Source organism: Telmatherina bonti (assembly GCF_933228915.1).
Source record: "Telmatherina bonti genome assembly, chromosome: 9".
Taxonomy (NCBI): Eukaryota; Metazoa; Chordata; class Actinopteri; order Atheriniformes; family Telmatherinidae; genus Telmatherina; species Telmatherina bonti.
Window position 1 is genome coordinate 5,485,687 of NC_136627.1, and position 13,029 is coordinate 5,498,715.

At 37.7% G+C, this 13,029-nt stretch overlaps 1 protein-coding gene across 1 annotated transcript in view; it reads left to right on the forward strand.

The window, feature by feature from the left end:
- snx19b (sorting nexin 19b) overlaps positions 1–13,029 on the forward strand; it is a gene marked incomplete at its 5' end in the record, with an annotated part of 80,882 nt that overhangs the window by 25,974 nt on the left and 41,879 nt on the right. Inside the window, one exon of the mRNA XM_079246957.1 lies at positions 11,029–12,195. Within this exon, the coding sequence (XP_079103083.1) occupies positions 11,029–12,195 (1,167 nt within the window). The remainder of the gene's footprint in view (positions 1–11,028; positions 12,196–13,029) is intronic.

Sequence of the window (13,029 nt, forward strand, 5' to 3'; positions counted from 1 at the left end):
AATCTGTAGAGACGTGAAGACAATCTGTTGACGCATGAGGACATAATGTGTAGAGACATGAGGACATAATCTGTAGAGACATGCGGACATAATCTGTAGAGACACGAGGACATAGTCTGTACAGACATGAAGACATAATCTGTAGAGACATGAAGACATAATCTGTAGAAACATGAAAACATCTGTAGAGACATGAAGACATAATCTGTAGAGACATGAGGACATAATTTGTAGAGACATGAGGACATAATCTGTAGAGACATGAAAACATAATCTGTAGAGACATGAGGACACAATCTGTAGACACATGAGGACATAATGTGTAGAGACATGAGGACATAATCTGTAGAGACATGCGGACATATTCCGTAGAGACATGAGGACATAATCTGTAGACATGAGGACATAATCTGTAGAGACATAAATACATGATCTGTGGAGATACGAGGACATAATATGTAGACATGATGACCTAATCTGTAGAGACATGAAGACATAATCTGTAGAGATATGAGCACATAATCTGTAGAGACATGAAGACATAATATGTAGAGACATGAGGACATAATCTGTAGAGACATGAAGACATAATCTGTAGAAACATGAAAACATCTGTAGAGACATGAAGACATAATCTGTAGAGACATGAGGACATAATTTGTAGAGACATGAGGACACAATCTGTAGAGACATGAGGACATAATCTGTAGACACATGAGGACATAATGTGTAGAGACATGAGGACATAATCTGTAGAGACATGCGGACATATTCTGTAGAGACATGAGGACATAATCTGTAGACATGAGGACATAATCTGTAGAGACATAAAGACATGATCTGTAGAGATACGAGGACATAATATGTAGAGACAGGATGACCTAATCTTTAGAGACATGAAAACATAATCTGTAGAGATATGAGCACATAATCTGTAGAGACATGAAGACATAATATGTAGAGACATGAGGACATAATCTGTAGACATGAGGACATAATCTGTAGAGACATGAAGAAATAATCTGTAGAGACATGAATACATAATCTGTACAGACATGAAGACATAATCTGTAGAGATATGAGGACGTAATCTGTAGAGACATGAGGACATAATCTGTAGAGACATGAAGACATAATCTGTAGAGACATGACAACAAACTGTAGAGACATGCGGACATAATCTGTAGAAACATGAAAACATAATCTGTAGAGACATGAAGACATAATCTGTAGAGACATGGGGATATAATTTGTAGAGACATGACGACATACTTTGTAGAGACATGAGGACATAATCTGTAGAGACATGAAAACAATCTGTAGAGACATGAGGACATAATCTGTAGAGACATTAAAACATAATCTGTAGAGACGTGAAGACATAATCTGTTGATGCAAGAGGACATAATGTGTAGAGACATGAAGACATAATGTGTAGAGACATGAGGACAAAATCTGTAGAGACATGTGGACATAATCTGTAGAGACATGAAAACATCTGTAGAGACATGAAGACCTAATCTGTAGAGACATGAGGACATAATTTGTAGAGACATGTGGACATAATCTGTAGAGACATGAAAACATAATCTGTAGAGACATGAGGACATAATCTGTAGACACATGAGGACATAATTTGAAGACATGAGGAAATAATCTGTAGAGACATGCGGCCATAATGTGTAGAGACATGAAGAAATAATCTGTAGAGACATGAGGACATAATCTGTAGATACATAAGGACATAATCTGTAGAGACATGAATACATAATCTGTAGAGTCATGAATACATAATCTGTACAGACATGAAGACATAGTCTGTAGACACATGAGGAAATAATCTGTAGAGACATGCGGCCATAATCTGTAGAGACATGAAGACATAATCTGTAGAGACATGAAAACATCTGTAGAGACATGAGGACATAATCTGTAGAGACATGAAAACATAATCTGTAGAGACATGAGGACATAATCTGTAGACACATGAGGACATAATTTGAAGACATGAGGAAATAATCTGTAGAGACATGAAAACATAATCTGTAGAGACATGAGGACATAATCTGTTGATGCAAGAGGACATAATCTGTAGAGACATGAGGACAAAATCTGTAGAGACATGTGGACATAATCTGTAGAGACATGAAAACATCTGTAGAGACATGAAGACCTAATCTGTAGAGACATGAGGACATAATTTGTAGAGACATGTGGACATAATCTGTAGAGACATGAGGACATAATCTGTAGACACATGAGGACATAATTTGAAGACATGAGGAAATAATCTGTAGAGACATGCGGCCATAATGTGTAGAGACATGAAGACATAATCTTTAGAGACATGAAGAAATAATCTGTAGAGACATGAGGACATAATCTGTAGATACATAAGGACATAATCTGTATAGACATGAATACATAATCTGTAGAGTCATGAATACATAATCTGTAGCGACATGAAGACATAATATGTAGAGACATGAGGACATAATCTGTAGAGACATGAAGACATAATCTGTAGAAACATGAAAACATCTGTAGAGACATGAAGACATAATCTGTAGAGACATGAGGACATAATTTGTAGAGACATGAGGACACAATCTGTAGAGACATGAGGACATAATCTGTAGACACATGAGGACATAATGTGTAGAGACATGAGGACATAATCTGTAGAGACATGCGGACATATTCTGTAGAGACATGAGGACATAATCTGTAGACATGAGGACATAATCTGTAGAGACATAAAGACATGATCTGTAGAGATACGAGGACATAATATGTAGAGACAGGATGACCTAATCTGTAGAGACACGAGGACATAGTCTGTACAGACATGAAGACATAATCTGTAGAGACATGAAGACATAATCTGTAGAAACATGAAAACATCTGTAGAGACATGAAGACATAATCTGTAGAGACATGAGGACATAATTTGTAGAGACATGAGGACATAATCTGTAGAGACATGAAAACATAATCTGTAGAGACATGAGGACACAATCTGTAGACACATGAGGACATAATGTGTAGAGACATGAGGACATAATCTGTAGAGACATGCGGACATATTCCGTAGAGACATGAGGACATAATCTGTAGACATGAGGACATAATCTGTAGAGACATAAAGACATGATCTGTAGAGATACGAGGACATAATATGTAGACATGATGACCTAATCTGTAGAGACATGAAGACATAATCTGTAGAGATATGAGCACATAATCTGTAGAGACATGAAAACATAATATGTAGAGACATGAGGACATAATCTGTAGAGACATGAAGACATAATCTGTAGAAACATGAAAACATCTGTAGAGACATGACGACATAATCTGTAGAGACATGAGGACATAATTTGTAGAGACATGAGGACACAATCTGTAGAGACATGAGGACATAATCTGTAGACACATGAGGACATAATGTGTAGAGACATGAGGACATAATCTGTAGAGACATGCGGACATATTCTGTAGAGACATGAGGACATAATCTGTAGACATGAGGACATAATCTGTAGAGACATAAAGACATGATCTGTAGAGATACGAGGACATATGTAGAGACAGGATGACCTAATCTGTAGAGACATGAAGACATAATCTGTAGAGATATGAGCACATAATCTGTAGAGACATGAAGACATAATATGTAGAGACATGAGGACATAATCTGTAGACATGAGGACATAATCTGTAGAGACATGAAGAAATAATCTGTAGAGACATGAATACATAATCTGTACAGACATGAAGACATAATCTGTAGAGATATGAGGACGTAATCTGTAGAGACATGAGGACATAATCTGTAGAGACATGAAGACATAATCTGTAGAGACATGACAACAAACTGTAGAGACATGCGGACATAATCTGTAGAAACATGAAAACATAATCTGTAGAGACATGAAGACATAATCTGTAGAGACATGGGGATATAATTTGTAGAGACATGACGACATACTTTGTAGAGACATGAGGACATAATCTGTAGAGACATGAAAACATAATCTGTAGAGACATGAGGACATAATCTGTAGAGACATTAAAACATAATCTGTAGAGACGTGAAGACATAATCTGTTGATGCAAGAGGACATAATGTGTAGAGACATGAGGACATAATGTGTAGAGACATGAGGACAAAATCTGTAGAGACATGTGGACATAATCTGTAGAGACATGAAAACATCTGTAGAGACATGAAGACCTAATCTGTAGAGACATGAGGACATAATTTGTAGAGACATGTGGACATAATCTGTAGAGACATGAAAACATAATCTGTAGAGACATGAGGACATAATCTGTAGACACATGAAGACATAATTTGAAGACATGAGGAAATAATCTGTAGAGACATGCGGCCATAATGTGTAGAGACATGAAGACATAATCTTTAGAGACATGAAGAAATAATCTGTAGAGACATGAGGACATAATCTGTAGATACATAAGGACATAATCTGTAGAGACATGAATACATAATCTGTAAAGTCATGAATACATAATCTGTACAGACATGAAGACATAATCTGTAGACACATGAGGAAATAATCTGTAGAGACATGCGGCCATAATCTGTAGAGACATGAAGACATAATCTGTAGAGACACGAAAACATCTGTAGAGACATGAGGACATAATCTGTAGAGACATGAAAACATAATCTGTAGAGACATGAGGACATAATCTGTAGACACATGAGGACATAATTTGAAGACATGAGGAAATAATCTGTAGAGACATGAAAACATAATCAGTAGAGACATGAGGACATAATCTGTAGACACATGAGGACATAATTTGAAGACATGAGGAAATAATCTGTAGAGACATGCGGCCATAATCTGTAGACACATGAAGACATAATCTTTAGAGACATGAAGAAATAATCTGTAGAGACATGAGGACATAATCTGTAGATACATAAGGACATAATCTGTAGAGACATGAATACATAATCTGTAGAGTCATGAATACATAATCTGTACAGACATGAAGACATAATCTGTAGACACATGAGGAAATAATCTGTAGAGACATGCGGCCATAATCTGTAGAGACATGAAGACATAATTTGTAGAGACATGAGGACACAATCTGTAGAGACATGAAAACATAATCTGTAGAGACATGAGGACATAATCTGTAGACACATGAGGAAATAATCTGTCGAGACATGCGGCCATAATCTGTAGAGACATGCGGCCATAATCTGTAGAGACATGCGGCCATAATCTGTAGAGACATGAAGACATAATCTGTAGAGACATGAAGACATAATCTGTAAAGACATAAGGACATAATTTGTAGAGACATGAGGACATAATCTGTAGAGACATGAGGACATAATCTGTAGAGACATGAAAACACAATCTGTAAAGACATGAGGACATAATCTGCAGAGATTTGAGGACATAATCTGTAGAGGTATGAGGACGTAATCTATAGAAACATGAGGACATAATCTGTAGAGACATGAAGACATAATCTGTAGAGACATGAAAACATCTTTAGACATGACGACATAATTTGTAGAGACATGAGGACATAATCTGTAGAGACATGAAAACATAATCTGTAGAGACATGAGGACATAATCGGTAGAGACATGAAGACATAATTTGTAGAGACATGAGGACATAATCTGTAGCGATATGAAAATCTGTAGAGACATGAAAACATAATCTGTAGAGACATGAAAACAATCTGTAGAGACGTGAAGACATAATCTGTATACACATGAGGACATAATTTGTAGAGACATGAGGACATAATCTGTAGAGACATGCGGACATAATCTGTAGAGACATGAGGACATAATCTGTAGAGATATGAGGACGTAATCTATAGAGACATGAGGACATAATCTGTAGAGACATGAAGACATAATCTGTACAGACATGAAGACATAATCTGTAAAGACATGAGGACATAATCTGTAGAGACATGAAGACAATCTGTAGAGACATGCGGACATAATCTGTAGAGACATGAAAACATCTGTAGAGACATGAAGACATAATCTGTAGAGACATGAGGACATAATTTGTAGAGACATGAAGACATAATCTGTAGAGACATGAAAACATCTTTAGACATGACGACATAATTTGTAGAGACATGAGGACATAATCTGTAGAGACATGAAAACATAATCTGTAGAGACATGAGGACATAATCGGTAGAGACATGAAGACATAATTTGTAGAGACATGATGACATAATCTGTAGCGATATGAAAATCTGTAGAGACATGAAAACATAATCTGTAGAGACATGAAAACAATCTGTAGAGACGTGAAGACATAATCTGTATACACATGAGGACATAATTTGTAGAGACATGAGGACATAATCTGTAGAGACATGCGGACATAATCTGTAGAGACATGAGGACATAATCTGTAGAGATATGAGGACGTAATCTATAGAGACATGAGGACATAATCTGTAGAGACATGAAGACATAATCTGTACAGACATGAAGACATAATCTGTAAAGACATGAGGACATAATCTGTAGAGACATGAAGACAATCTGTAGAGACATGCGGACATAATCTGTAGAGACATGAAAACATCTGTAGAGACATGAAGACATAATCTGTAGAGACATGAGGACATAATTTGTAGAGACATGAAAACATAATATGTAGAGACATGAGGACATAGTCTGTAGACACTTGAGGACATAATTTGATGACATGAGGAAATAATCTGTAGAGACATGCGGCCATAATCTGTAGAGATATGAAGACATAATCTGTAGAGACATGAAGACATAATCTGTAAAGACATGAGGACATCATCTGTAGAGACATGAAGAAATAATCTGTAGCGACATGAAGACATAATCTGTAGAGATATGAGGACGTAATCTGTAGAGACATGAGGACATAATCTGTAGAGACATGAAGAAATAATCTGTAGAGACATGAATACATAATCTGTAGAGACATGAAGACATAATCTGTAGAGATATGAGGACGTAATCTGTAGAGACATGAGGACATAATCTGTAGAGACATGAAGACATAATCTGTAGAGACATGAAAACATAATCTGTAGAGACATGCAGACATAATCTGTAGAAACATGAAAACATAATCTGTAGAGACATGAAGACAATCTGTAGAGACATGAGGATATAATTTGTAGAGGCATGACGACATACTTTGTAGAGACATGAAGACATAATCTGTAGAGACATGAAAACATAATCTGTAGAGACAAGAGGACATAATCTGTAGAGACAGGAAAACAATCTGTAGAGATGGGAAGACAATCTGTTGACGCATGAGGACATAATGTGTAGAGATATGAGGACGTTATCTCTATAGACATGAGGACATAATCTGTAGAGATGTGAGGACGTAATCTGTAGAGACATGAAGACATAATCTGTGGAGACATGAAGACATAATCTGTACAGAAATGAAGACATTCTGTATGGATATGAGAATGTAATCTGTAGAGACATGAGGAGATATTCTGTGGAGATATGAGGACGTAATCTGTAGAGCCATGAAGACATAACCTGTTGAGACACGAACGACATAATCTATAGAAACATGAGAACATAATCTGTAGAGACATGAAGACATAATCTGTAGAGACATGAGGACATCATCTGTAGAGATATGAGGACATAATCTGTAGACACATAGACAATCTGTAGAGACATGAGGACATAATCTGTAGAGACATAAAGACATAACCTGTAGAGACATGAGGACATAATCTGTGGAGATATGAGGACATAATCTGTAGAGACATAAGGACCTAATCTGTAGAGACATGAAGACATAATCTTTAGAGACATGAAGAAATAATCTGTAGAGACATGAGGACATAATCTGTAGATACATAAGGACACAATCTGTAGAGACATGAATACATAAAGAGACATGAATACATAATCTGTACAGACATGAAGACATAATCTGTAGAGGTATGAGGACGTAATCTATAGAAACATGAGGACATAATCTGTAGAGACATGAAGACATAATCTGTAGAGACATGAAAACATCTTTAGACATGACGACATAATTTGTAGAGACATGAGGACATAATCTGTAGAGACATGAAAACATAATCTGTAGAGACATGAGGACATAATCGGTAGAGACATGAAGACATAATTTGTAGAGACATGATGACATAATCTGTAGCGATATGAAAACAATCTGTAGAGACATGAAAACATAATCTGTAGAGACGTGAAGACATAATCTGTATACACATGAGGACATAATTTGTAGAGACATGAGGACATAATCTGTAGAGACATGCGGACATAATCTGTAGAGACATGAGGACATAATCTGTAGAGATATGAGGACGTAATCTATAGAGACATGAGGACATAATCTGTAGAGACATGAAGACATAATCTGTAGAGACATGAAGACATAATCTGTAAAGACATGAGGACATAATCTGTAGAGACATGAAGACATAATCTGTAGAGACATGAGGACATAATTTGTAGAGACATGAGGACATAATCTGTAGAGACATGAAAACATAATATGTAGAGACATGAGGACATATTCTGTAGACACTTGAGGACATAATTTGATGACATGAGGAAATAATCTGTAGAGACATGCGGCCATAATCTGTAGAGATATGAAGACATAATCTGTAGAGACATGAAGACATAATCTGTAAAGACATGAGGACATCATCTGTAGAGACATGAAGAAATAATCTGTAGAGACATGAAGACATAATCTGTAGAGATATGAGGACGTAATCTGTAGAGACATGAGGACATAATCTGTAGAGACATGAAGAAATAATCTGTAGAGACATGAATACATAATCTGTAGAGACATGAAGACATAATCTGTAGAGATATGAGGACGTAATCTGTAGAGACATGAGGACATAATCTGTAGAGACATGAAGACATAATCTGTAGAGACATGAAAACATAATCTGTAGAGACATGCAGACATAATCTGTAGAAACATGAAAACATAATCTGTAGAGACATGAAGACAATCTGTAGAGACATGAGGATATAATTTGTAGAGGCATGACGACATACTTTGTAGAGACATGAAGACATAATCTGTAGAGACATGAAAACATAATCTGTAGAGACAAGAGGACATAATCTGTAGAGACAGGAAAACATAATCTGTAGAGACGGGAAGACATAATCTGTTGACGCATGAGGACATAATGTGTAGAGATATGAGGACGTAATCTCTAGAGACATGAGGACATAATCTGTAGAGATGTGAGGACATAATCTCTAGAGATATGAGGACATAATCAGTAGATACATGAGGACATAATCTGTAGAGACATGCGGATATAATCTGTAGAGACATGAGGACATAATCTGTAGACATGAGGACATAATCTGTAGAGACGTAAAGACATAATATCTAGAGACATGAAGACATAATCTGTAGAGATATGAAGACAATCTGTTGAGACATGAAAACAATCTGTAGAGACATGCGGACATAATCTGTAGAGACATGAAGAAATAATCTGTAGAGACATGAATACATAATCTGTACAGACATGAAGACATAATCTGTAGAGATTTGAGGACGTAATCTGTAGAGACATGAGGACATAATCTGTAGAGACATGAAGACATAACCTGTAGAGACATGATAACATAATCTGTAGAGACATGCAGACATAATCTGTAGAAACATGAAAACATAATATGTAGAGACATGAAGACATAATCTGTAGAGACATAAGGATATAATTTGTAGAGGCATGACGACATACTTTGTAGAGACATGCGGACATAATCTGTAGACACATGAAAACATCTGTAGAGACATGAAGACATAATCTGTAGAGACATGAGGACATAATCTGTAGAGACATGAGGACATAATCTGTAGACATGAAGATATAATCTGTAGAGACATGAATACATAATCTGTACAGACATGAAGACATAATCTGTAGAGATATGAGGACGTAATCTGTAGAGACATGACATAATCTGTAGAGACATGAAGACATAATCTGTAGAGACATGCTAACATAATCTGTAGAGACATGCAGACATAATCAGCAGAAACATGAAAACATAATCTGTAGACATGAAAACATAATCTGTAGAGACATGAGGACATAATCTGTAGAGACATGAAAACATAATCTGTAGAGACGTGAAGACATAATCTGTTGACGCATGAGGACATAATGTGTAGAGACATGAGGACATAATCTGTAGAAACATGAAGACATAATCTGTAGAGACATGAAGACATAATCTGTACAGACATGAAGACATATTCTGTAGAGACATGAAGACATAATCTGTAGAGACATGAAGACATAATCTGTAGAGACATGAGGAGATAAACTGTAGAGACATGAGGACATAATCTGTCGAGACATGAAAACATAATCTGTAGAGACATGAGGAGATAAACTGTAGAGACATGAAGACATAATCTGTCGAGACATGAAGACATAATCTGTAGAGACATGAAAACATAATCTGTAGAGACATGAGGAGATAAACTGTAGAGACATGAGGACATAATCTGTAGAGACACAAGGAGATAAACTGTAGAGACATGAAGACATAATATATAGAGACATGAAAACATAATCTGTAGAGACACAAGGAGATAAACTGTAGAGACATGAAGACATAATATATAGAGACATGAAAACATAATCTGTAGAGACATGAGGAGATAAACTGTAGAGACATGAAGACATAATCTGTCGAGACATGAAGACATAATCTGTAGAGACATGAAAACATAATCTGTAGAGACATGAGGAGATAAACTGTAGAGACATGAAGACATAATCTGTAAAGACATGAGGACATAATTTGTAGAGACATGAAGACATAATCTGTAGAGACATGAAGACATAATCTGTAGAGACATGAGGACAGTATATGCAGAGATGAAGACATAATTGGTATATTTAACAGAAAGCCCTTCATGCAGGTTTTAAATTGACTAAACCAGATGTAACTCTCTGCAGGAGCTGACGCAGAAGATCCTGCATCTGCTTGGCGCCCACCTGCAGGACTTCCTCAGAGCGAAGGAGCTTCTGACAGAGAAGCGCGGCGATGCCAGCGAGCAGCTGTGGACGGCGTACTCCAACATGACGGCACCTCACCGAGCCACGAGGAGCGATGTGATGGAGGTGGACTACGTCAGGGCTGCTGTTGACTTGCTGCTTCATATCTTGGTGCCTTCGCCACATTTAGAGACCCGCACCGGGCAGTTCGTTGTTGGAGAGCTCATCACCTGCAACGTCCTGCTGCCGCTCATCGATAAACTCTCCGATCCTGATTGGTTGAACCTCCTCATCATAGAGATATTTGATCAGTCTGGCATTCAGCAGGAGACGGTGGTAGCAGAGCTGCTGATGTCCCTCCAGCCTCCACCGTCCGCTGAGTCAGAGCTGGAACCGCCTCAGCTCACAGCAAACACGCCTGAGGAGAACGGTGAGTCTGAGCCGATCTGTGACCCGGACACGGCCATGCCGGAGCCCGGTTCCGGCCGTGTTACTGACTCGGAGGAGGTGGACTTTCCTCTCAGCCTTCCTGAAGAAGATGAGACACCTCGACCCTTTTTGAGGCATTACATGAGAGGAAGCAAGTCTAACCCGTTCTACCAGGAGAACGACTCTGACCTGGACTCACCGTTGGCTGAATTCAAACCAGCTTCCATCGATTCCTTGGTCCTGATTGGTCCAGACGAGCAGCTGGACGACAAGCAGAGAGAAGACAGCACCGAAGGTGTGGATGTGGAAGATGTTTGTCCCAGTCCGGTGGATGGCTCATGTCCTAAAGTTCTGCTGAACTCAGAGCTAGTGGAGCATCTTGATGGCAGCCGGACTCCTCCAGGTAGGACCGAAAACATTGGCAACCTCCAGCAGCTGGACAGGGAGGGCGGTTCTCCTGCAGCCAACCCAAACAGAGAGCTCGTCCTGGGAGTAGAGCAGACTGGGATGGGGAATGCCAACGAGCTGACTGTAGGCAGCCCGTTGCAGAGCTGCTCCCCCATGGCAACTTTCAGCTTTGAGCCCCTCAGCAGCCCAGAAGGACCCGTCATCATTCAGAACCTCCGCATCACTGGTACCATTACAGCTAAGGAGCATCGTGGTACCGGCTCGCATCCCTACACGCTTTACACCATCAAAGTAAGATGTCCGCATCACTGTTCTTTCCTCCGCCTCCCCTTTCTGCATCAGTCATCCTGCAGTTTAGACCCAGTTTATTTACCGTCACACTGCAGGAGGGAGATTCTTATTCCACAGACAATAAACACATCTGGTTCTGGTCCAGCTCATTAAAGTCCACAGATGTAATCCAGTCTAATCCAGCTCAGTTACCTCACTTTAAATCCTCATCAGTTCAGTTTGATCCCATTTTCAGGATGTTCATCGATATAAATCTAAACACTTAACCAACTGGAATAATTTAATTTAATTTAATTTAATTTAATTTAATTTAATTTAATTTAATTTAATTTAATTTAATTTAATTTAATTTAATTTAATTTAATTTAATTTAAGTTAATATACTGTGATGGACTGGCGAGCTGTCCAGGGTGTACCCTGCCTGTCGCCCAAAGACTGCTGGGATAGGCTCCAGCTTCCCCGCGACCCTGAATTGGAATAAGCGGTTCAGAAAATGAATGAATGAATGAATAAATGAATTTAATTTAATTTAATTTAATTTAATTTAATTTAATTTAATTTAATTTAATTTAATTTAATTTAATTTAATTAATATACTGTGATGGACTGGTGAGCTGTCCAGGGTGTACCCTTCCTTTCCCCCAAAGACTGCTGGGATAGGTTCCAGCTTCCCCGCAACCCTTCATTGGATTAAGCGATTAAGATAATATAATATAATATAATATAATATAATATAATATAATATAATATAATATAATATAATATAATATAGAATTATATAAATTTGGATAAATAGAGTGAAAGTCAGTCAGGTTGTATTTATTGTTAAATTAG